The 24,964-nt window shown below is 50.2% G+C and overlaps 1 protein-coding gene across 2 annotated transcripts in view; it reads right to left on the minus strand.

Moving 5' to 3' along the window:
- Bcl7a (BAF chromatin remodeling complex subunit BCL7A) overlaps positions 1-16,508 on the minus strand; it is a 35,972-nt gene extending 19,464 nt beyond the window's left edge. Inside the window, exons 1-4 of one of the 2 annotated variants that reach the window (XM_075979364.1) lie at positions 15,948-16,508; positions 15,455-15,550; positions 8,930-9,011; positions 4,957-5,053 (exon numbers count right to left, since the gene is read on the minus strand). In XM_075979364.1, the coding sequence (XP_075835479.1) occupies positions 4,957-5,053; positions 8,930-9,011; positions 15,455-15,546 (271 nt within the window). In that variant the 5' untranslated portion in view covers positions 15,547-15,550; positions 15,948-16,508. Of the gene's footprint in view, positions 1-4,956; positions 5,054-8,929; positions 9,012-15,454; positions 15,551-15,680; positions 15,700-15,947 lie in introns of those variants that run through there. The other variant, XM_075979373.1, reaches the window with a different exon arrangement.
- Positions 16,509-24,964: the final 8,456 nt, after the last annotated feature.

Here is a 24,964-nt window from a genome sequence, read left to right on the forward strand (position 1 = left end):
CTACAGGTGCAGTGTGATGCCCAGGGGGACTACAGGTGCAGTGTGATGCCCAGGGGGACTACAGGTGCAGTGTGATGCCCAGGGGGACTACAGGTGCAGTGTGATGCCCAGGGGGACTACAGGTGCAGTGTGATGCCCAGGGGGACGACAGGTGCAGTGTGATGCCCAGGGGGACTACAGGTGCAGTGTGATGCCCAGGGGGACTACAGGTGCAGTGTGATGCCCAGGGGGACTACAGGTGCAGTGTGATGCCCAGGGGGACTACAGGTGCAGTGTGATGCCCAGGGGGACTACAGGTGCAGTGTGATGCCCAGGGGGACTACAGGTGCAGTGTGATGCCCAGGGGGACTACAGGTGCAGTGTGATGCCCAGGGGGACTACAGGTGCAGTGTGATGCCCAGGGGGACTACAGGTGCAGTGTGATGCCCAGGGGGACTACAGGTGCAGTGTGATGCCCAGGGGGACGACAGGTGCAGTGTGATGCCCAGGGGGATTACAGGTGCAGTGTGATGCCCAGGGGGACTACAGGTGCAGTGTGATGCCCAGGGGGACTACAGGTGCAGTGTGATGCCCAGGGGGACGACAGGTGCAGTGTGATGCCCAGGGGGACGACAGGTGCAGTGTGATGCCCAGGGGGACTACAGGTGCAGTGTGATGCCCAGGGGGACGACAGGTGCAGTGTGATGCCCAGGGGGACGACAGGTGCAGTGTGATGCCCAGGGGGACTACAGGTGCAGTGTGATGCCCAGGGGGACTACAGGTGCAGTGTGATGCCCAGGGGGACGACAGGTGCAGTGTGATGCCCAGGCACCACATTTAATCAACATACTGATGGGCACCTACCTACCTGGTATTGCTACCAAAATTTTTACAGATGGGAGAAGTGATCCCTCAGATCTATCTGGGTTTTGTTTTGTTTTGTTTTTTAAGACAGAGTCTCCTGTAACTCAGGCTGGCCTCAAATTTGCCCTTACATCTAGAATGACCTTGAACTCCTGATTATCCTCTTTCTATCTCTCCAGTGCTGGGATTACAGGTGTGTGCCTCCCACCTGATGTGGTATTTCTTTCTTTTTTTTTTTTTTTTGGATTTTCGAGACAGGATTTCTCTGTAGCTTTTTGGTTCCTGTCCTGGAACTAGCTCTGTAGACCAGGCTGGCCTCGAACTCACAGAGATCCACCTGCCTCTGCCCCCCGAGTGCTGGGACTAAAGGCGTGTGCCACCACCGCCTGGCCTCTCACCTGATGTGGATCAAGGCTCAACCCCGCTCTCTTTTACCTCCACCTGGAGGGAGCACCAGGCTCTCACACAGCCCAGCTGGTCTCATTTAACTATACTCTGGAATGCTGGTTACATAAAAGCACTCTCTTGTGAATTCTTGACTTGAAAAATATGTGCTCTCCTCATTTACCTTTAAGAAAGTCTAAATTTTCCTAGGTCAAGGCCCAAATGCATGTGTGATGAAAATTCTGTTAATAAATGATAGTAAGCATTAATGTCTAACCAGGCAGATGCTGGAGCCTGGCCTGGGAACCGGATCCACAGCTGACATGGCTAACTCTAGACAACAGACAGCAGTGAGGGTGACCGCCACAGCTCCTGCTGGGCCCCTTCCCCAGTCTCCTGGAACACTCTTGCCAGGCCTGCATCTGTCCCCAGGCTTTCATGCTTGCTCACCCCTGCCTTGGCCTTGGCTGCTCTTATCTACAATGGAAATGATGGGAGAAGGTGGATATGTTGCTTATGTCCAGGAGCCAGTTCTTTCTGCACCAGTCCAAGCAGCAAGTCTAGATTTTGCCCACAAAGGCTCTCCTAAGTCAACTTTAGCACTGGAAGTTATCAGCTTGCTAATGGGGCAAGGTGACATCCCTTCTCTGAGCCTTAGCTCTTCATCTGTGAGATGTGTCTTGTTACCAGACGCTTGGCACATTGTGATGGCTTCATACATGGTAGCTGTTAACATACCAAGGCTCTTCAGAGATTGTCTCATCTAATCCCCACGAAGACTTCATGAAGCAGCCATTGCCATTTACATTCTACACGTTAACATCAATCAGAAGGCTAGGGGTTACATCACTAACTCAAGGTGACACAGTTAGGGGAGGCGGGAAAGTCAGAGACGGGCTGCCAGGGAACTGGGCCATAGTCCATATCTCACCCTGAGAAGATGAATTCTAGCCTTGAGCTTGGTACTGATCAGATGGTGACCTTGAACTTCTGGGATTACAGATATGTACCCCCAAACCCAGCTTACACAGAGCTAGGGACAGGACCCAGAGCTTTGTGCATATCAGGTGAGCATTTTTTGCTTTGTTTTGTCTTTGAAACGGAGTCTCATGTAGCTCAGGTTGTCCTCGAACTCCTGATCCCTCCGGCTCCATCTCTGGAGAGCTAGAATTACAGACCTGGCTAAGACACAAGTGTACCAGACTTAATTGCGCCACCACTCCCTTTTGACTTCAACTGATCTACTGGATGCCAGCTTGTTGTACAAAAGGTTTAGAGTGGCCAACAGTATACACACATGCAGGGGCTGTTGAGATGGCTCAGTGGGTAAAGGTGTTAAGTGGGTAAACCAGGCTTGATGACCTGAGTTTGAGTCCTGGAACCTACTTGGTGGAGAGAACGGTCCTCTAACATGATAGTTTGCGTGTCTCCCCGACTCACACACAGAATAAATAAATGCAATAAAAAACTTCAAAGGCCGGGCGATGGTGGCACACGCCTTTAATCCCAGCACTCGGGAGGCAGAGGCAGGCGGATCTCTGTGAGTTCGAGACCAGCCTGGTCTACAGAGCTAGTTCCAGGACAGGCTCCAAAGCCACAGAGAAACCCTGTCTCGAAAAAAAAAAAAAAAAAAAAAAAAAACAAAACTTCAAAAGTAAAAACATTAAAATTAAGATCCAAAGCTGGGCGGTGGCGGCGCACACCTTTAATCCCAGCATTTGGGAGGCAGAGGCAGGCGGATCTCTGTGAGTTCGAGACCAGCCTGGTCTACAAGAGCTAGTTCCAGGACAGGCTCCAAAACCACAGAGAAACCCTGTCTCGAACCCCCCCCCCCCAAATTAAGATCAAAAGCTGGATGCATATCCAGCACCTGGGAGGCAGAGACAAGAAGATTACCACAAGTCCGAGGACAGCCTGGGCTACATAATAAATTTTAGACCAGCTTGGGCTATATATATACAGTGAGACATTGTCTCCAAAACAAATAACAAAACAACTCACAATACAGGGTTGGCAAAATGGCTCAGTAGATAAAAGCGCTTGCCACCATTAGTCCTTGGGACCCACATGGTGGAGGGAGAGATATGACTCCCACAGGTTATCCTCTGATTTCCACATGTGTGCTATGGATGCGCACATATAAATAAATAAATGTACCCGGGTGTGGTGGCATACGGTTTAAATCCCAATAGTTGGAAGGCAGAGGTGGTAAGATGTAAGTAAGCCTACTCTACACAGTGAGTTCTGGGCCAGCCTGGGCTAAAACAGTGAGAGACCGTTCTTTAAAAAAACAAGACAAAACAAAACAAGTAAACAAACTAAGGACACCAGAAAGAGGAGGGAGGGGAGGCGAGAAGAAAGGAGGGGAGGGTGATAAGAACTGTAAACTCTGGTAGGATGGGGCCAGCCTGGGGCTGTCCAGGCAGGCTAGAGCATCCGCGTCCCTTAAGGGATGACAGCTGTTTCTGCCATAGCCAGCTGCTTTTAGCACAATAACACCTGACTTCTCAAACAACAGCAAAGCAAGCTTTCTGATTTATAAATATCAAAAGCTGCTATAGTTTGAATCTTAAATGTCCCCAAAGGCCCATGTGTTAAAGGCTAAATCCTCAGCTTGGCGCAGCTGGGAGGCGGTAGAAACTTTAAGAGGTGGAATCTGGGGGAGATCTTTTGGCCACTGAAGGGGTCCCCTTGGCCCCCTTAGTTTTGAGATACTGTTTCACGCCATAGTCCAGGCTAGCTTAGAATTCACTAGGTTGCTCAGATTGTCCCAGACTTGTAGTGGTCTTCCCATCTCTACCTCCCGAGTACTGGTTATAGGCATGCATCTCCAAGGATGCCTGCTCCTCTTTCTCTTGGGCCAGCAGCTTTCTCTATCTGGCTGCTTCCATCACGATGTGCTAGCCCACCAGCCAGCCCCGGACAATGGCATAAACTGTATGGACTGAGTCCTCTGATGCCACAGGCCCAGATAAACCCTTCACCTTCCAAACTGCATCATCTCAAGCATTTTGTCACAATGGAAAACTCAGGTTTGAATGTCTATGGTGGCTCTCTTTGTAGGGATGGGCAGCCAAGAGGGGAGAAAGCCTTTCAGGTCAGGCTGTGCACATCCTGTGCTTTGGCTTGGCTGTAAGGTGTGTGCATTTTATGGACACTTCATGGAGCCATAGGACTGTAATTTGAGCCTCTCCTCTCAATACGGTGAGAGAGCCAGACAGACAGACAGGGTGAAAACGGGAGACTGGCTACATCACGGACTCAGCCTCACCACGACGAAGGGAACAGACACACATTATAACTTCTAAAATCAGACAGCCAAGGAAGTTAGGCTGTTAAGAGAGGGCAGTGCCCAGGTTCCTGGTGACCACGGACTACTCAAAAACCCATCCTGGAGTGTCCTAAGAGCAAAGCAAAATGGAGAATGGGAAATACAGTTGTGGTCTGGCATGCCACACCCCCAAGTCTTCCTGGGTGGGCAGGGCTGCTGGGATATCTGTGAGACTGTGCCCTTGGGTGAGGAGAGGGTGTGATTTCTATGCTTCTGTTTTCTTTCTTGGCTAGGTATGCCAGGGAAAGAAATGGCTCCTCCTTGGCACAGGGGCCTGGCAGTCTTGCTCAGCCCTCCTACCCTTTGCCTGGAATGTGAACAAACCTGCTAGAGAAACAAAAACACAAGTATGGGCTTTGTGAGGCCCGGGCAGGGAGACCAGCTGTGGCAAGACTCACCGTGCATGTCCATCATCCCTGGTGACGAGCTGTTCTCTGGAGTGGTCACCTCCGAGCCACACTTCTCATCCTTGCCTTTCTTTTTATTCTTGTTTTTCTAGAGGAGAAGAATGGAGCAGAGACCCAGTCAGTCAATCATGTTCGTGTGTGTGCACGCAAGCGGCCCCAGGGAGTGGCATGAATATTTAATTGCATCAAGCAGTCAGAGCCCCCAAGCCTTGGCAGGTTGTCTTTGCCCGCATTTGAATGTGGCCCACAAGGTGTTCTGTGCCCACCTTGAGGGGATTCCGAAAGATAATCTCACCTGTCCGCAGGGCTGTCACCTGCTGCCAGGCAAACACTCTGCCTAGAGGAAACTTCATCTAGAGGGAGAAACTACGGGAATGGTCATGATCACCCTCATGTTGGCCGGAGCAGGTACGGCTATGGATGGTCTTGAGCCCCAGGCTGCCATTCTCAAAGTGTTGGGAAGGATGGAGAACTCAAAGAGGCAGTGGGAGATGGAGAGGGATGCTTTGGGGGTGCTGGGGATTAAACCTGGTCCTCACATGTACTAGATAAGTACTCAGAAGGTGAGCCACACCTACAGCTCAAGGGAACAGAATCATTTAGGTTTCTATGAGTGATGGTAAAACACTCCTAAAATAAATCATGGACATTCTGATCAATCAATGTAACAATACAGAGACAAAGGCAGCTTTCTTTGGATTTTAATCAGAAAGATCAGTGAGGCACAAACATGTTAAGATACCTCAATATCCCCTAGACAAAAAGGAGCAGAGCAAGCAGCTGCCAGCACTGTTGGGGTGTGCTGAGGGAACTCTATCTACGTGTGCTTCTGGAAGGATAAACACAAAGTGGTTGCACGGGTGCCAACAGGGATGTAAACTCAAGAGAGGGTGTGTGCAGGCAGGGCAAAAGGCAGACTCAGGAAGAGATATGCTGCAAAATTAATATTTAAATAGGGCTGAAGAGATGACCCAGCTGTTAAGGACCTGGCTGCTTCTGCAGAGGACCCAGGTTTAGTTCCCAGCACCCATCTAGTGTCTCACAACCATCTGTAACTCTAGTTCTAGGAGATCCAATGCCCTTTTCTGGTCTCTGCGGGAACTGCATGTATGGGGTGCACATACACACATGCAGACAAAATATTCATGCACATAAGAAATAAGTAACTTTCTTTTAAAGTAACACTTAAAGTACAAATGAACAGAGGCAGAACATATATATGATTCCTGGTGGCATGGGGAGTGACTGCTAACAGGTACTGATGAAAATGTTATAGAATTACTAACTTTTACATTATATTTATTTAACATGAATGCATGTGTGAAGTGTGTATGTGGGGGGGAGTTGCAGAGTGCATATGTGAAGATCAGAGGAAACTTTCAGGAATTGGATCTCTCATTCTACTATGTGAGTTTCAGGGATCAAACTCAGGTTGTCAGGCATGGTGGCAAATGTCTTTACTACTGAGCCATTGTAGACACTTCTGATCCCAGCATCCTGTGGTATGAAGAAACACAGAGCCTCATGCATGTTAGGCAAATATTCTACCATGGAGCTATACCCTCAAAGCAAAAATTCACTCTTCCAAAGAATGCACTTCAGCCTGTAATCATGACAGAGGCAGGAGGAGAGAGAAAGAATTCAAGACCAGCGTGGGCTGCAGAGCAAGACCTTGTCTCAATATATATACATACATATGTGTATATATACATATACATATATACATATATATATATGATGAAACAATGAAAGCCAAAATGTACACTTCAGATTCAGAGTTAGCAGGGCCATAGTCATTCAAATTCCTCGGCTAGAATTTATAACAGGAGCTGGAGAGATGGCTCAGCAGTATGGGCACTTACTGCCAAGCCCCAGGACCTAAGCTGCATCCCTAGGACATGGTAGAGAGAACTGATCCCCTCAAGTTGTCCTAACTTTCACTCATGTGCCATGGTACACAAATGAATGCACACACACACACATAAAACAAATAAAAAGAAAATAACATTTGAATTTTGACACCTGTTTTTCTTATTAGAAAATAAAAACTTCAAAAACGCTATTTTGAGAAAGATGGTATAACCAAGTCCTAACTGATTATTTTTATCTATTTATTTTTCTTTTCAATTTTGGTTTTTTGAGATTGACTGTCCAGTCTGGCTGTCCAGAAACTTGCTATGTAGACCAGGCTGGCTTTGAACTCAGAGATCTGCCTGCCTCTGCCTCCCAAGTGCTAGGATTAAACACGAGGGCCACCACTGCCCAGCTCCTGAGTATTCTAAAACCTTAAAGTTGACCCTTCCCCCACCGCCACGCAGATTCCTGGTTTAACTTTCAGAGAGCTGTCTGGGGTTGGGCCCAGGAATCTGCATCTCACCCAATTGCTCAGCCCTAGAAGAGGGTTAGGCAGCACACTCCTGAATGGCTCAGAGGTGAAAGGGCCTCAGCATTTCAGGAACACTATGCTAAGTATTCTCCAGGCGACACAGTGGGTACAGAAACCACAAGCTTGGCAGGGCTCCTCTACTACACAAGGAAGAGGGCGGAGGGCCCCGGTGAGGTGATGCACCCAGCCTCACAGGTCAGCCAGGGTTCTTTGCCCAGCTGGGAGCTGTCCCATCCTCCCCACGGCCCCCTTGATCATATTCCACTTGGCACTTCCCTGATGACTGTTTCATGCTATTCTATAATTATCTGCCCTCAGCGAGATTAGAAATTCCTTGAGAGCAGGGACCACATCTCCTCAGATAACAGCCATCATTTCTACACCACCTAATGATGCGCTGGAGGCAGGAGCTGCCTCCGAGGACTAGGACCAACCTGCCTTTTGTCCAGTTACGTGAGGATGGGCCAAGCCTTGGTCTCTTTATGGTAAGAGGGACCTTGGTGGCTTCAGAAACCCAGGTCAAAATGAGAAGGGTTGCCAATCACCTAAGTCCCAGGCCAGTATCAGTCCCTGACTCCCCGTGAGCATGTGATCTCAGCGGTTACTGAAGATGGGTCATAGGGGCAAGCCCCTTGTGAGGGAAGCTTAGCCTCTATCTTTACTGAGGTAGCTGCTGACCCATAACAAAACTTATCAACCACGGCCATGTTGCTCCCAGAAGCAGCTGGGGCCAAGCTCTCATCTTCTCAAAGGAGGGCATTAAGTGTGGGTATCCTGGGCAGGAGTGGGCATGGAGAGGGCCGGTAGGACAAAGGCCTTTTGGGGTGGGAAGTGGGTTGGCTGCCTGCAAGTATCCTTCTCCAGGGCCCAGCATGGTCACCACGGTCAGCTCCGTCCCACCTGCCTCACTTAACCTGCCTGTAACCCTTCTAGGGGGTGGTGCAGGCAGGCATCCCTATACCAGGCTCTCTCACTCCTGGTCCACCAACAGCCCCAACCGTCAGAAGGCGCTTGAGGAACAGCGAACACACACATGTCAAAATCTGAGAGACTTGAGTTTGAGTCTCCGTTTTGACATAACTGTGTAACTTTGGGGAAGTGGCTGTGCCTCTTAGAGATCATGTAAAGAGATTTGAAAAGATAGCAAGTGAAAGACGATGGTATGAAGCATGAGCATGGGGCCTGGCAGATGGACGGGTGTTCAGGATGGGGTCACAGTGAAGGCAGAGGCTTGATATAGCTGGGTACCACACTGCCTGCTCCTACTACCCATAGTGCACAGGGTACTAGGGGGAGCACACCCAAAATAAAAGTGTGGCTTCACCTACACTCTTAACACAGAGGACAACCTTCAGGGGACAGTCCCTGTGCCCTACCCTATTCTAATCTGGGGTACGACTGTAGGGGCTGATGACACAGGTCAAGGGGGCTCTCTAGGCCTAGGCTGGGCTCTGTGCCTTCCAAGCAGTTTGGCTTTGGGTCCCCAGGCCAGTGGAGAGAGACAGACAGTCTCTTCTCCCTGCAGCATGGAGGCCACCCTGGGTAGGGAAGGAAGACACCACAGCCTTATGTACTCACGTCATCAACTTTTGGCTCCGTCACAGGAACCCACTTGTAGATTCGTAGGGACGTGTCGCCAACAGTCACCCATTTCTTCTCCCTGCAGGGAACGAGGAAGAGCCCGTAACCAGGGGGCTTTGGACTGGACTCTGCTAGTGGGTGGAAGGTGACAAGGGTCATAGCTACAAAGAGCTGTCTGTGTAGCCCAGGGGCTAAGACAACAAGGTTTGATCACAGAGATCTGGCTGGAATCCCAGTTCCGCCCTTGGTGGCTGGGGCCCTCGGCTTTAGCAAGCCTCTCTTTGCCTACTCTCTCAGAACCCAGACAGCAAGCAATGGCCCTGCCCTCCGATCACCTTCCCTTCACAACAGTTTAGGAGCATGGGGAGGGGGCGTTGAGAGGCAGGCCGAGCCTGGCCTTGTGGGGACAAATCCTTGCACCTATCCTTCAGGTGAGACTCCACATGGACCATGGACTCCTGGTCACCCGGGTTCTAAATTTTCCCAGGACAGGATCCAAGTGCCCAGCTGAGAGAGACACAGGTGTACAGACAGGGAGGAAACAACTACAGGCCGTGAGAAGGGAAAGGGGGCGACGGGTTTCATCAAGGATAACAACTATGCCCTCTCTGAGCCACTGCCATTTGCTGGGCTATTACTGTCAGACAGTGTCATGTCTTGCTCTAAATAGTCAGAGGCCATGTACCTGGGCGGGGACAGGCACAACTTGGGAAGAGTCACCAGAGGCACAGGTGGGGTTTGAACTCCAACTGTCTGAGCTCCCGCTTTGGTCATCTCAGGGAGGCAGCCTGAAGTTTCATGGTGTTCAGAAAGGAACCCAGCTGATCCGAGGGACCCACAATGAGATGAGAGATCAGGGTCAGACAAAGGCATGGGTGCAAAAGTCCCACTGCTACCTAGGCAGTGTGAGGACTTTGGATTCTCCACCCAAACTTTACCTATGTCTTCCCTCGTATGCTACTGTGACACATGACAGTCCCCGCCATGTCACTACTGAGGCTTCGGGCAGCAGTGTGCATGCGTGTGTGCACACACATGTATGTGTGTTAACCAAACCATACACCTTCATCCACAAACTCTGCCTACCCAGGTCTCCAAGTCCCCGTCAGCTATGGCCTGGCCTTTATCATTAAAGGAGACCATTTCTGGTAGCTTCCATGTGCTAAACACAACATCACAAGGCCATGTGTGGCAGCAGAAATCACCTTCCCACTTGACAGATGAAGGAAGTAGGACCAAGGAGGTGAATCCAAACTCTTGGCACCACTGTCAGGCCCTGCCCATGCTCCTTGGGCATCCCTCTCCTGCCTCCTGGGGCAGAGCGCACAAGCCACAGGCCCAACCTTTCACTCTCTGCCCAGAAGGTACCTGGAGGGAAAGGGCCCCTCCCAGGATCAAGGTCGGTGACAAGAGAGAGGCCACGCTCTGAGACCCCTCCCTCCTCTCCTTTCTCAGATCACAAAAAGGTAGGAACACATCCTGTGGGTGAGGAAACAAGTAGCCCAGCAACTTTTCCCACGGCCAAGGTCACACAGACAAAACTGGGAGAACAAAGAGTGAATATAGGTTGTGACGCAGAGTCCACCTTCTGCTGTTCTGCTGCCTGGACTATCCTAGAGACCACCTGGGGACAGAAGCTTCTAGAATCAAAAGGCCAAAGTCAGCGCTCACAAACCCTTGACTAGCTTCCTTGGGCTGAGCCTTAGTAAATCAAGCAATTCAAAGTTGGAGTATATTAAAATTTTTTTTTTATTTACGTAATTAACTCATAATACAAAAGCCATGCTTCAGGTTGAAAAGCACGCCTGAGCTCTGAGCCTCCCAAGATGACAGGAACCAGGGTGAATGTCTGAAGTTATCTGGCTATGTTGTAGGCCACCGGCTGCACACCGGGTCACCCCAGAGAGAGAAAACAGTCTGCATCACTATTACGAGGTGAGGACACTGATGGCGCTTTGGAACTGAGGCAGGCATCAGAAACTTGACCTTGGGAGCTGGGTGTGATGGTATACAATTCTAGCCACCTGAGATCCCAGCTCTTGGGAGGCTGAGGCCTGATGACTCTAGTAGGTCCCAGGGGGCTCTAAGCTCCATAGTGAGTAATAATAATAGGGACTGGTGAGGTGGCCTGAGTTAGGTCCTCAGAACTGACCCAGTGGAAGGAAAGGACCTACTCCTGCTCCCACAGGCTGTCCTCCACCTCCACAAGTGCACTGTGGACATGTGAGTGCTCCCCCCCTCTTGTGCGCAAGCACAGACACAAAGTAAATAAAATAAAAAATAAACAACCCCAGCACTCGGGAGGCAGAGGCAGGCAGATCTCTGTGAGTTTGAGGCCAGTCTGGTCTACAGATAGAGTTCCAGGACAGCCAGGGCTACACAAAGCAAACTTGTGTACAAAAAAAAAGGGGGGGGGGGATCTGACCTTGGGATTGACCTTTGACCTGACCTGGGACTTGGCCCTTGGTCTCCCAGGAAACCAGACAGAGCTTCACAAAGGCACTGTCTCAAGCCCATCACTGGGGGACCACACAGCTGGCTGCTCCCATGGGGGATTAGACAATTCCCATTACCTTACAGCAAGGGCAGCAAGCAATTGGCCAAGAGGCAAGTCTTGTCTGACCTCAAAGCCAGTGGTGGCACATGCCTTTAATCTCAGCAGTTGGGAGGCAGAGGTAGGCGGATCTCCGAGTTCAGGACCAACCTGGTCTACAAGAACTAGTTCCAGGACAGGCTTACAGAGAAACCCATCTGTGGGTGGTGGGGTGGGGGGTGGGGGATTGACTAAATTACCAAAGCAGAAAAGAATGAAAGAAAGAGGGAGCCATAAAAATTCAGATTTTTGGCTACTCTCGAAACATGATCTGGGGCCCACATGCCCCTGGAAGGCACAGCTTGCTCCAGATGACACACATCGGCTCCCTCCCAGCAACCACCTCTCACCATCCAGGAGACATTCACACTGACCACCAGGCAGCACCTCAACTTAGCCACAAAACTACTCAGCATGGAGCCGGAGTCCCCCTGCCTCCAGTTTTCCTCCCGTCTACCAGAATCGAGCTCCTGCGATAAAAGGGTGCAAGGAAGCACCAGATGTGGGACTCTAGCTCCAAAGTTCTTCCCCAGCTCAGGCTCTTCCATAAATCACAGGAATCCATCTCTAGATTCTCAAGGTCAAGGTAAACCCCAGTGTGCCCCAGGGATCCCCAATGACTCCAAAGAGCTCTAAATCTATCTGTTTACATCCACTATGGGACTAGTCTTTGTCACCTTGGAAGACCTGTCCTCATCCTCATCAGGTAGGTCTGGGTGTCCCTCAGAAGGCCTGTCTCAGGGATGGGTGGGAAGCCCCCATTAAACTGGCTACTCTGCCTTCGCGGCAACTTGTGAAAGGACCCCTTGGGCCAAGGCTGAAAGGTGCTGGACCAATGCCCACTATGCAGCTCTGACCTCTCTGTCTTTCCCACTCATACTGGGCCTCCTAAGCCTGGCCCAGTGGCCCCATTTCTCCAAAAGGGGTCAACCATTTTGTTCTCCCTCAGCCATATTCTGGCCACTTCACACCACACCAACCTGCTCTGCCGGGACACCAGACAGAAAAGAGAAGGGAACCAGCTGCCAACTGTGGGTACAGAGGCCATAGCTCACACTGGCTTCTTCTGCAGGGCAAAGGAAGGGTCGGGCCGGCCGCGTGAGGAGATACACTCACTACCCTAGGCTTTTGGACTGAACAGAATGGCAGGCACCTCAGCTCTCTTCTGGTTAAAACACAGAATGACTCGTTGATTTTGAATTTTTCAGATAAATGGATAACTTTTCAGTACATGTTATTATGTGTATTTCACGGAATATACTTACACAAAGTGGTGTGTGTGTGTGTGTACAGGCTGTAGACAAAACCTAGAGCCCTGTGCATATTAAGCTCAAATTCTACCACTAAAGCACTAATCTCAGCAGAAAATTTCATTTATTTTTGCTTTCTGTTGAGAGAAGCTTGAATGTAGCCCAGGCTAGCCTTGAACTTACTATGTAGTTGAGGCTGGCCTTGAACTCCTGGTTCTCCTGCCTCTACAAAAGTGCAGTGATCATAATCATGCACCACCCAGGGAGAAAGGTTTGTTTTTTTTTTCAATCATTTTGCTATTTATCTGAAATTCAAATTTAGTTGGGTGTTCTGTATTTTCATTTGCTAATTCTGGCAACCCCATGTCTCAGCCAGTGGTGAAATGCATGGTTGGTGGCCAGTTAATAAACAGCAGCATTGCCTTCAGGGTTGATCACCAGACTGTTGTACAGGCAGAAAAGACCAGATTCTGCCCCCCAAGAAAGCCCCCTCCAATTTTGTTAAAACAGGGAGGGAAACAAAACCAAAATTTCTACAAAGGACATTTACAAGGGCTCCTGTGTACCCTGGAGACTCCACAGACTAGCCAGTGAGTCCAACAGTTCAAGAAGGCGAGGGGGCACAGAATCCCAGGGTTGCCAGGGTTAGAGAAGCCAGTTTCATATTCTGCCCAAGGTCACACCAAGGAAGAGAAGTAGAAACTTAACCAGGAGATCACAAAGTATGAGGATCTTAGGGGTCACGATATTCTTATTCCCCCAAAACATGGGGAAGAAGGCAGCCACATCCCCCACTCCAATCCCAGGCTTGGCAGGCAGCGAACCGGCCAGGACTGAAGCCTCCAGGCCTGCTGCTTTGGGGCCCGCAGGGTGGAAAGCCCCATCCCTCCATCTGCCTGCCCTGCGGAGCAGCTGGCAGACCCAGCCGCAGCTGTCACAGCTTACATGGGCCCCTTTCTACCCTCTAGGCCGGTGACAGACAGAAGAGACTCACGCCCAGCTATCAGTTCTTTCTTTGCACCGGGACTGAGGCAGAGGAGGGGGGCCACCTCAGCCCTCCCTTGAGAGTCCCACAGGAGAGGGGGCACTGCGTTGTTTTCCTCCGTGTTTTGGCCTGCAGCTGTTTCTGCCATTTTTAAATGGCTCCAGTTGGGCACTGGGAGCCTTGCTCAGCAGGGGAGCTCCCAGCACCCAGGACTTGGATCTCAACTTTGGAAAGCCTCCCCCTCTCACGGTTGTGAAAATTCTTTGTCCCATTGGAGCCAAACCCAGCCCACGGCGGGCATCCGGCCATCGGCAGACAGCCCTTTCCATAGGAGGCCCGGGAGCACGTGGACTTTATTGATTTTTCTCCTTGCCTTTTTTTGTTGGGTTTCACTCTGAAAGGACAGCTAACTTGTGACACCACCAGACCTGAGACAGGCCGAGTAGTGTTTAAAAAAACAACAACAACAACAACAGAGACGTTACTCATGAAATGACACCCCCAAAAGAAACCGCCTGCAGTGGGGCCTGGCCAGTTTCTATAAAGGACAGGAACAGCCCGCGGCCGCTGACACTTGGGAACACCCTCGCGGCGGCTCGTCTTCCTCTCGGACCCCAATGAAGTCGTGAGAAAAAAAAAAACATAATAAAGTTGAAATCTGGGGGCAGTGAGTTTTCAACAAGTCTGACCCAGCCTGGTGGTGGACTACTGGCGCCTCCGGCCTGGCCTCTGGGGCCGCCTCGGAGTCAGATCCCGACGAGGCCCGTGAAAATGTTCCATCCTACTAATTATAACGAGGCCACGCCGGGCACGATCTAATTTGAGCTTGAAAAACACGCACGGCCCACACCGAATCTCTCGGTCCCCTCCTCCCCCGAGCAGAGAACAAAAACAACGGTCGCTCGCTCTCTCCGCAAAACAAACACCAGCTCCAGCTTGGAGAAGGCAGACACGGCCCAGGACTTGGCTTCTGGCAGCAAACATCGCGTCCCCCGAGCTCCCGGTACCGCGCGGAGCGGGTGGGAGCCATGGGTGCCCCGCTCCCATCCGCGCCACCGCCTTCCCAGCGCTCGCCCCCATCTTCCTTCCTCGCCCGGAGCCCTCGCTCCAGGCTGCCCAAAGCGCTAAATTTAAACGGCTCGCGCTCTGCAAACTCCGCAGACTTGAGGGCGCCAAGGCCTGGGAGGCGGGGAGCTGCGGGCGGGTCGGGGCGTGGGGTGGATGTGTGTGCGTGTTGAGGGGGGGGACTCCGGCGCCGCGCCGCCCCGGGAGAAGACGGCGGCCCGCTCCGTGCTGCACAATGGAGCTCGCGCTCTGCCCGCCGCCGCCGGCATCACGGCCCCGGCGCGCGGGAAGCCGCTTTCATGTGACTTGCACAAAAAAACGAAATGGCTTCTGGGGCCGGCTGCGAACCCCCCTCTCCCGAGCTCCGAGCTCCGGGCTGCAGTCGCCGCCGCGGCCGCCGCGGCTGTCGCCGCCACCGCGCCAGGTGGGCAACCCGCGCCAAGCACACCTGGGCAGCGGACGCAGCCCCCGCGGGGCGCAGGTGACCCGGGCCGCGCGTCCTCGTCAACTCCGGGCCCGGGGGCCGCTGCGCCCCGCGGCTCTGTGCGCTGGGTCCGGGCTTGCTGGCGGCCGCGGTGCGATGCAGCGAGCCGGGGCGAGCGAGCGAGCTAGCAGGCGCCTCGGCTTACCATTTGCGCACTTTCTCGATAGCCGCCATGACCCTCTTGATATCATCTTTGGCCCGGCTCCTGGTCTCGGCTCGAACCGACCTGCCCGACATGGTTCTGGCGGGGAGGGAGAGAGAGGAGAGAGAGAGAGAGAGAGAGAGAGGCTGGGGGAGCGCGCCCGCCGGGTCCTGCTCGCGACACTCGCCCGCTCTCTCACTCGCGCACAGACACACACTCACACACATACGCGCACACACACAAAGCCTGGTGCCGCCGCGCGCCCGGGGCCCAGTGCGCAAGCGCCGGGCGGCAGCTGCACAGAGCGAGGGGGAGCGGCGCGGCCGCCAGTAGTGCGGCCTCCGGGTGCCGCCGCCCTCCCCGGGGAACCGCGGGGACCTCGCCCCGGGAAACGATCAGGGGTGACCCCGATCTCCCGGCACGCGGGACTGGCCCGCGCGCGGACTCCCCCGGAGGCCGCAAGTGCGGCGGGAACCCCTCCCCCCAAGACACACACCCTGGGGATGGCAGACTGGAGGCCGTGGGTGCCCTGGTCTTGGGTTGGTGGCCGCGGGCGCGATCGTGCAAGTTTCTTGTCGGCGCTTGACTTCTAAGAAAGAGTTAGAGGCCGCGGTTCCGGACTCGTGATCTTGGGAAGAGTGGAGACGCCGGTCTCTGGCCAGTTAGCTGCCTTGTTGAAATGTGCGAGCTAGGACGTCTGCCTCACTATGCTTAAACTAGGGTCGTAGTTTAACGTTCCCGAGCCTGGTGGCAATTGGCATTGTCGCAAGACTCTCTTTCCTTTGCAGATAAGTTGCCCCAGTCACGGATAAACCTCCCTGGGTAATGTTAGAGGACCACAAATTAATCTTAAACGTCTCCTGGTGGAAGCACAGTGTACTGACCGGGAGCAGCAGGTAAACTGGACTGGTCCAACCCAGAAAGACTTGAGAAGCTGTCCCCCATCCCAGGACAGAGCTGGGTGGCAGTATCTACCGCGGTCAATCAGGATAGGGACAGGTGGGTGTGCAGTTGCGGCTAAACCGACTGGACTGAGCGAATGCTTGCCCAGATGGATGCTGGGAAAAGAGATGACCTAATGTGGGCAAGCCAGTGCCTGGAGAGGAACTAGCTAATCACCATTCATTTCACAGATGGGGAAACTGAGGCAAGGAGTAATTCCAGGTTGAAGCCATAAACTTCATCTGTGACTACAAGCACCTCACCTAAAGTTTGGGGGTGTTGCGAGGTGGGGGGTGGTAGAGAGAGGTAGTGGGGAAACGAGAGTGAAAAAACTGTGGGCTTTCCCCCAGGCATATCATCTTTACCATTTTACACACACGGTCCTAATGTGAAAAATAAAAATAAGAACAATAGTCGGGCGTGGTGGCACTTGGAGGCAGAAGCAGGCAGATCTCAGAGTTCAAAGCCAGGTTGATTTACTTAAGAAGTTTGAGTCCAGCCAGGACTATGTAGTGAGACCCTGTCTCAAAAACAAAAATCAAACACCCAGGTTGTGGTAGCACACCCCTTTAATTTCAGCACTCAAGTTAGAGGCAGGCGGATCTCTGTGAGTTCAAGACCAGTCTGGTCTACACAGAGTGAGTTCCAGAACAGAGAAATCTGTCCCCAAAACAAAACAAACAAAAGATTAGGACAATTATGTCAGCACTGTTCTGAGTGCTGGATTGGGAAAATATGCCGTAAATCAGAAGTCTTTTTGCCCCTCTGTGCCTGACCATCAGATATGTGCTTGGGCCCCAAGGAATTAACTTTTGTTTAGTGCTAGGCATTGTGCTAGATAAATTCTATACCACAGTTCCCACACAGAGTATGTGTGTGTGTACATATATGTATATACTTTAAAAATCCACATATCAGGTCAGCAAGATGGCTTAGGAAATGCAGCCAAGCCTGAAGACAGGAGTTCAATTGCCAGAACCCGTGTTGTGGGAAAGACAGACCTGATTCCTCCAAGTTGTTCTGATTGCCACATGTTTACATACAAGCACACACACACACACATATACAAATACACACACAGAGACACACACACTGAACTGTAAGAAAATTTTAAATCCAAATACCAGTTGATGAATGGATGTCTTTACACACAATGGGATTATTTATCCACAAATAATAAAAGGAATACCCACACCGCCAAACATGCTTGAAAGTTTGTTAAGTGGAAAGATGCGGGTGTACAAGGAAGAAGACTGTATGACCCCCCTTACATGATTGGGCCAGGGGTTGAGGGGAGGCGGGGTGAGGGCTAATGGGTGTGGGTTTTCATTTGTAAAAGTGAAAGATTCCTAGAACTATGTAGAGGTGACTGTCCCATGCCACTGAATGGTTCTTTAAAAAGGTTACGGCGAGCTGGGCGGACGGCTCAGTGGTTAAGTGCTTGCTACAGAAGCACAAATACTAGAGTTCGGATCCCCAGAACTCGTGCTAGTAGGCATGGCAACTGGCCTGTCATTCCAGCCTTGAAAGGCAGAAACAGGAGAGCCCCAGAGAAAGCTACTGGCGAGCTCTGGGTTTGATTGAGAGAGCCTGCTTTACTTTAAAATAAAAAAAAAAAAGTAGCTAAGATGATTTCCAACTTCAGCTTCTGGTCTCCACGTGCATGCTTACCCAAGGCTGTGCATCTGCACCCGTACCATGCATGCAAAAATGCAATACACAGCACACACTCATGAAAATGGAAAAAGGAGAAAAATGGCTATAATAGTCAGTGTGATGCTATATGAATTTGACTATTATAAAAAGAAATCCAAATTTATTAGACCTAGCCAAAGTTCTACAAACTGGGCCCCCAGTCCACACAGCAACCGCTAGCGCTAAGCAGCCCTCGTCCTCCCGACTGCTTACCCCGCCATTCTGTTTGCTGTCTAGCTCCTGAAGGTATTTGTGGTTTTAATCCCTGATTAAACCATAAAGCTTTCTACAAATGTTCTTTTTCAATCTAGTATGTCAGTTTTTAATAGTTTCCTGTCCCTGAAGATATTTCTTTCTTTCAACAAAACTCAGTTGTTTTATAGAATGTGTCTGACAACGCTAATGTTTCTGCTAGGTCTTGCTCATGGTGTTACATTTCCTTGTTAGATGCCTAGCTCTCTTTGACTGGGTCAGACAGTATTTTTATTTCTTTTCCTTCCTTCTTTGCTCTCCTATTAGTCCTCTTCTTCCTCCTCTTTCTCCCTGCAGGGTCTCCTTTAGCCCAAGCTAGCCTTGAATTCACTAAGTAACTGAGGATGGCCTTGAACTCCTGACCTTTGTGCTTTCTCCTGCTTACTGGAATTGCAAGCATGAGCCACTGTTGCATGATTAATAAAAACCCAGAGACAGATATAGGGGTTAAAACTGAAGGTCAGGCCAGGCAATGGCGGCACGTGCCTTTAATCCCAGCTCTCGGGAGGTAGAGGCAGGCAGATCTCTGTGAGTTCGAGACCAGCCTGGTCTACAGAGCTAGTTCCAGGACAGGCTCCAAAGCCACAGTGAAACCCTGTCTCGAAATACCAAAAAAAAAAAAAACCAAAAAAAAAACAAAAAACAAAAAAAGACCTGAAGGTCAGAATAGCCAGGCAGTGGTGGCGCTCGCCCTTAATCCCAGCACTCGGGAGGCAGAGGCAGGCGGATCTCTGTGAGTTCGAGACCAGCCTGGTCTACAAGAGCTAGTTCCAGGACAGGCTCCAAAACCACAGAGAAACCCTGTCTTGAAAAACAAACAAACAAACAAACAAACAACCAAAGTAAGGTATTATCCACGTGGACTTGATTACAGAAATTAATAGTTTCTAAACAAAAAGAAACAAGCCAAAGCAAATGGGTGAGGAAGTTTGAGGAAGTTTGCTTCCCTCTGTGTCTTTTTTTTTTTTTTTTTGGTTTTTCGAGACAGGGTTTCTCCATAGCTTTTGGTTCCTGTCCTGGAAGTAGCTCTTGTAGACCAGGCTGGCCTCGAACTCACAGAGATCCGCCTGCCTCTGCCTCCCGAGTGCTGGGATTAAAGGCCTGCGCCACCAACGCCCGGCCCAGGTTTCGGTTTTTTTTTTTTTTTTTTTTTGAGACTGGGTTTCTCTGTAGCTTTGGGAGCTGTCCTGGAACTCACACTGTAAACCAGGCTGGCCTTGAACCCACCTGCCTCTGCTTCCTGAGTGCTGGGATTAAAGGTGTGCACCACCACTGCCCAATTGCCTCCCACACAAGTTAAGACTACAAGATGATCTCAGGATAATGAAAGTTTGTCACCACTAGTGTCAAATATCTTCCCAACTCTGTGCCTTGTCTTTAAAATGAAGATAAAGTAACACTTCTCACCTCACGGGGTTCTTATGAGGATGAAACAGTTTTGTTTTGTTTACGTGCTTGTGTGTACCAGAAAGCATTTGCTAAAGATGGGAACCATAAGAGTGCTGGCATCATGAAGACCCACCCAGGAGACAAATCAAACTCTTTCCTCTTTCCCGGGTTGCTAAATTCAACTCTCCGTGCCTGCTGTTAGGCATACCTCCAGGGTGGAGGCTGGTTCGCCACTGTGGGGTGGAGGAGGTTTCCATCTCTGGAACAGAGATGTGTAATTGGGAGGGAACTGTAGGCCTTGTCTCAGTGTTCCCTGCAGTTTAGCGACTCACCAGTGTGGTGTCCACAGACAGAGGTGCTCCGTGGTTTGAGGAGCAGGACATTAACGACTCACCAGTGTGGTGTCCACAGACGGGTGCTCCGTGGTTTGAGGAGCAGGACATTAGCCAGACCCAGAAACATGTGTGCTGGGGAGAAAGTTCCAGCCACGTAATGCATTAGTGTCCCTTCCTGTGAAACAGGAACAGAAAGGACGGATTGCTTATGAAGCCGACCCAGTGGAGACAATCTCTCTCCTTGAACAGAAAGCAAACACCGTAGCTGTGTAGCAAGCTTTCTTTTGGGCCACCAGCCAGCCCCCAAATCATGACACGGAGACTTATCATTAGCTGTGAATGCTCGGCCTTATCCTGTGCTTGTCCCCCTAGCTCTTATAACTTAATTTAACCAGTTTCTCTTCATCTACATTTTGCCTTGGGGCTTTTTGCCTTTCTTTTATTCTGTATGTCCTACTCAGTGTCTGTCTGTCTGGCAGCTGCCTGGCCCTGGGCATCAACCTCTCTTTTTCCCTTGTTCCCTCCTCTAGTTCTCTTCTTTTTTGTTTGTTTGTTTTTGTTTTTCGAGACAGGGTTTCTCTGTGGCTTTGGAGCCTATCCTGGAACTAGCTCTTGTAGACCAGGCTGGTCTCGAACTCACAGAGATCTGCCTGCCTCTGCCTCCCGAGTGCTGGGATTAAAGGCGTGTGCCACCATCGCCCGGCTTCTAGTTCTCTTCTTGAGCCTAGATTCCTCCTCCCACTCATTTTCTCTGCTAGCCAGTCCCACCTATCCCTCTACTGCCTAGCTATTGGCCATTCAGCTTTTTATTAGGCCAATCAGGTGCCTTAGGCAGGCAACGCAACACATCTTTACATCATTAAAAAATACAGCCTGGAAAAATGTAACAATCTTTACATAGTTAAAGTAATATTCCACAACAAAGCTGGGCCTGCCTGTGCAGGCCTGTAATCCTAGCATTTGGGGTGGAGGTAGAAGGGTCAGAAGTTCAAAGTCATCTTTGACTATAGAATGTGTTAGAGGCTAGCCTGGGCTACATGACATCCTGTCAAAGGTGGGAGGTGGGAGGAAAGGAAGATTAATGTGTTCAAGGTGAGATAATATCTACATCCTCCTCTAACACTGAAGTGTTAAACTCAGGCAGTCTGGCTATGTGACCTCATGACTTGAAGTAAAGTTGGAACCTTTCCACAAACAGACCATCTGCCAGGCATGGTGGTGCGCACCTCGAATCCCTGTACTCAAGAGGCAGAAGCAAGGATCTCTATGAGTCTGAGACCAGCCTGGTCTATATGGTGAGATCTATCTCAAAACAAAACAGTTTCAGTTTCTGTGTTGATTCACGGGACTATGGGCTGAACCCAGTGGTCTCCCACGCTAGGCAAATGCTCTCCCACTCAGCTATACTAGGATCAACAAGTTCTAAAGTCGTGAATCTACAAAACTGCCCAAATTCCTCCTAGAGTCTCCCGCGCGCGTGACTCTCTTGCATCTGAACATCCTCCCCAGTTCTGGGTGGGAGCTCTCGAGTTTGGAGACAGGATCCATCTTCCTGCAGCTGGAAATCTCAGTCCTGGTCATGGCTCCCAGCCTTGTTCATGAGTTGATTCCCCCACCCCCACCCCCAGATGCAGGGTCTCATTCCATAGCCCAGACTGGCCTGGTCCTTATGTGACTCCGTGCTGTAATTATACAAGCCACCACACCTAGCTTGTATTAGTAAATTTTCTGCTGCTCTAGCTGGACACGGTGGGGCACGCCTTTAATTCCAGTACTTAGGAGGTAGAGGCAGGCAGATCTCTCTTAGTTCAGGGCCAGCTTGGGTGACAGAGTGAGACCCTATCTCAAAAAAATAAATTAATATTAAATAATTTAATATTATTAATTATATTAATATAAAATAATATTAATATTAAAAAAAGCTTTCCACTACTCTGACAAAATTCTTGAAAAGATACTTCATTTTATCTATTTATTTATTTTTGAGACAGGGTCTTACTCTGTAGCCCAGGCTGATCTCAATAAAAGATAATTCTATCTATCATCTAATCTATTTATCTATCTATCTATCTATTTTTGAGACAGGGTTTCACTATGTAGCTGAGCTGGAATTCACTCTTGTAGCCCAGGCTGGCCTCAAACTCACAGAGATCTGCTTGCCTCTGCCTCCTGCTGGGATTAGAAGCATGCACCACTGCACCCAGGTGGTATACAGCTTCAAGGGCAGGGTGTTTATTTGGGCTCACAGGTTCAGAAGCTGCACTGCATTGTTGGGGCAGTGCCTTAGCCGTGTGGCAAGGTAGATGCAGGGAAGAGGTGTGGAGCAGAGCTGCTCATGGCAGCCAGGATGCAGAGGAGGTAGGGAGATAGGAAGAGGAGAGGGGAGGGCAGGGAAGTGGGGAGAAGAGAGGAGAGGAAGAATCCTGTAGACCCTTTAAGAGCAAACCCCAGTAATTTCCACTCAGCCTGGCTCCTAAAGGCTGGAGAGCAAATCTTTAATTCATGGCCTATGGGGCACAGTCCAGATTCAAACAGTTGCATGTATGTTTCACAAAAGTAGAATAATACAGTGTGTGCCACCTGTGTGTGTGATTTCAGTTAACATGTGCTCAAGGCTCGTCCATGTTGTAGCATATTTTTAGGGACTTCCAAACCACTTTCCAAAGCAGGACCTGTTTATATCCCATGTGTGGAGTCCAACTTTGCCAGCTCCTCAACAACACTTGGTATTGGCACTTTTTTATTTAGCCAGCTTGGTTCATGACATGGTATTACACTGTGGTTTTGATTTGTCTTGATTTATTTACTTGTTTTTGAGACAGGGTCTTGCTGGCCTCAAACTCGAGGTCATTCTGCTGCCTCTCTCTTGTGAGTGTCAGGATTGTAGGCATGCACCGTCATACCCAGTGCTGTTCATTGTTGTTTAAACATTCTCTCCCTCTCTCCCTTTGTGTGTGTGTGTGTGTGTGTGTGTGTGTGTGTCATGGCGCGTGTGTGGAGGTCAGAAGATAGTGTTCAAGGAGCAGTTCTTCTCCAAATGGACCACAGGGCCCCGACTTGATGGTCACAGTGCCGTCAGCCTTGTCAGCAAGCACCTTTACCGGCTGAGCCATCTTGCCAGCCTACACTGGGCTTTTGATTTTCACTTTAGCAGATACATAGAGGCCAAGGAGAAAGGCACATGGGAGGCATGGCCTTTGGAGAGCCTGGGGGGACTGGAAGGTGACGTGCACAGTGGCAGTCCTGTCTATTTGCAGAGCTTGCCTCTCCGCAGATTCTCTTCCAATAAAGCCCCTCTCTGTTCAAGCTAACCAGAGCCCCCTTCTACCACCATTAATCAGAGGCCGTAATCAATACACACTCAGCTGCCCCTTCATCTTATTAAGCCTTATTAAGTATTAAGTATTCTTTCTGAGTACTGTTTCCAACACTTTTCTCAACTATGGGACAGATTCTTCACTGTCCCCTTTCCCACATATCCCTCCACCTCCAAGACACAAATTTGATCCTCTGCTCCCTTCCATTTTAATCCAACCTAGCCTTTTTGTTTGGTTTTGTGTTTTGTTTTTCAAGACAGTGTTTCTCTGTGAAGCCCTGGCTGTCCTTGAACTCACTCTGTAGATCACACTGACTTTGAACGCAGATCCGACTGCCTCTGCCTCCTGAGTGCTGGGATAAAAGGTGTGACCGCCACCATCCAGCGTAGCCTTCTTGATTTAGTACTGCAGACCTGGATGTAACCCACTGCCTCATCTGGACTGACCTTCTGCCCCTACCCCATCCCTGGTACCCAAGATCCTTCAGCTATCTCTGTCTGTTCTCACTCGCACACCACTTGGGATATTTTACTTCATTTGTATAATTTCTCCTTCCTCCTTTGCACTGTCTCTGCCCTGACCCCAGGTCTCTCCCAGGCGTGTTTCTCTGTAATGTAACCTTCTTAAGGCAAGGATCAGGTTTGCTGACACAATGTAGCACAAAGTAGCACACATGGCTGACACTGGGCCTTTGTTAGCCTGGGCATCTGAGAGTAGCAAACTGCCCTGGTTCTATCCCCAGCATGGTGAACATCACAGAACAAACGAAAAAGAATTATAAAAAAGTTTTCTGCTAGGGGTGTGGCTCAGTGGTCTAGTGTGTGCTTAGCATGTTCAAGGCCCCAGGTTCAATTCCCAGCATCACCTTCAATGTTGGTAGTCCTAGAAATCTTGAAAGGATGAATAGGTACCTCTAAGGACTCAAGACCTGTGGAGTGAAATACTCTTTGAGTTTGGACCTCAGTTTAGTTTCATGAAGGAACATATCAACTTCAGGGCTGGCACTACTTGCAATATATATATATTCTTAGATTCTCAGAGTAACATCTTGTCCCATATGAAGGCTCTTTGGTTATGGAGAAATAAGAATGGGACCCAAAAGATGGCTCAGTGGGTAAAAGGTGTCCACTGCCAAACCTGATGACCTGATTTTGATCCCCAAAACCCATGTGGATCTGCAAGCTGTCCGCTGACATCCACATGTAAACCTTAACATGCATGTGTCTTTCTTTTCACAAAGTAAGAAAATAAATGCAATAAAATTGAGAGAGGGGAGAAAGAGAGTGAGCGAGCAAGTGAGCTTCCATTCTAACCTTTGGTGGTCTCTGTTTTCTCTGCCCCTTTCTGTGTATGAAATCATTCTTGTTCAGGAGGAAGACTCCCATGTGGAAGGACAAGGCGCCAAGGAAGGAACTCAGAGATCACCAAGCCCTCAGCACCCCAGGGGGTACACTCACATACACCCTTCCCAAGCTCCCAGCTTTGGGACACACTGTCTGCTCTGACTGGAATGCTCCCCTTTTTCCATGGTTCACCCTGGCTGTTTCTTCAGAACACAGTCGTCTCCGGTGTCAGTCTCCTGG

Source organism: Microtus pennsylvanicus, chromosome 1 (assembly GCF_037038515.1).
Source record: "Microtus pennsylvanicus isolate mMicPen1 chromosome 1, mMicPen1.hap1, whole genome shotgun sequence".
NCBI lineage: Eukaryota > Metazoa > Chordata > Mammalia > Rodentia > Cricetidae > Microtus > Microtus pennsylvanicus.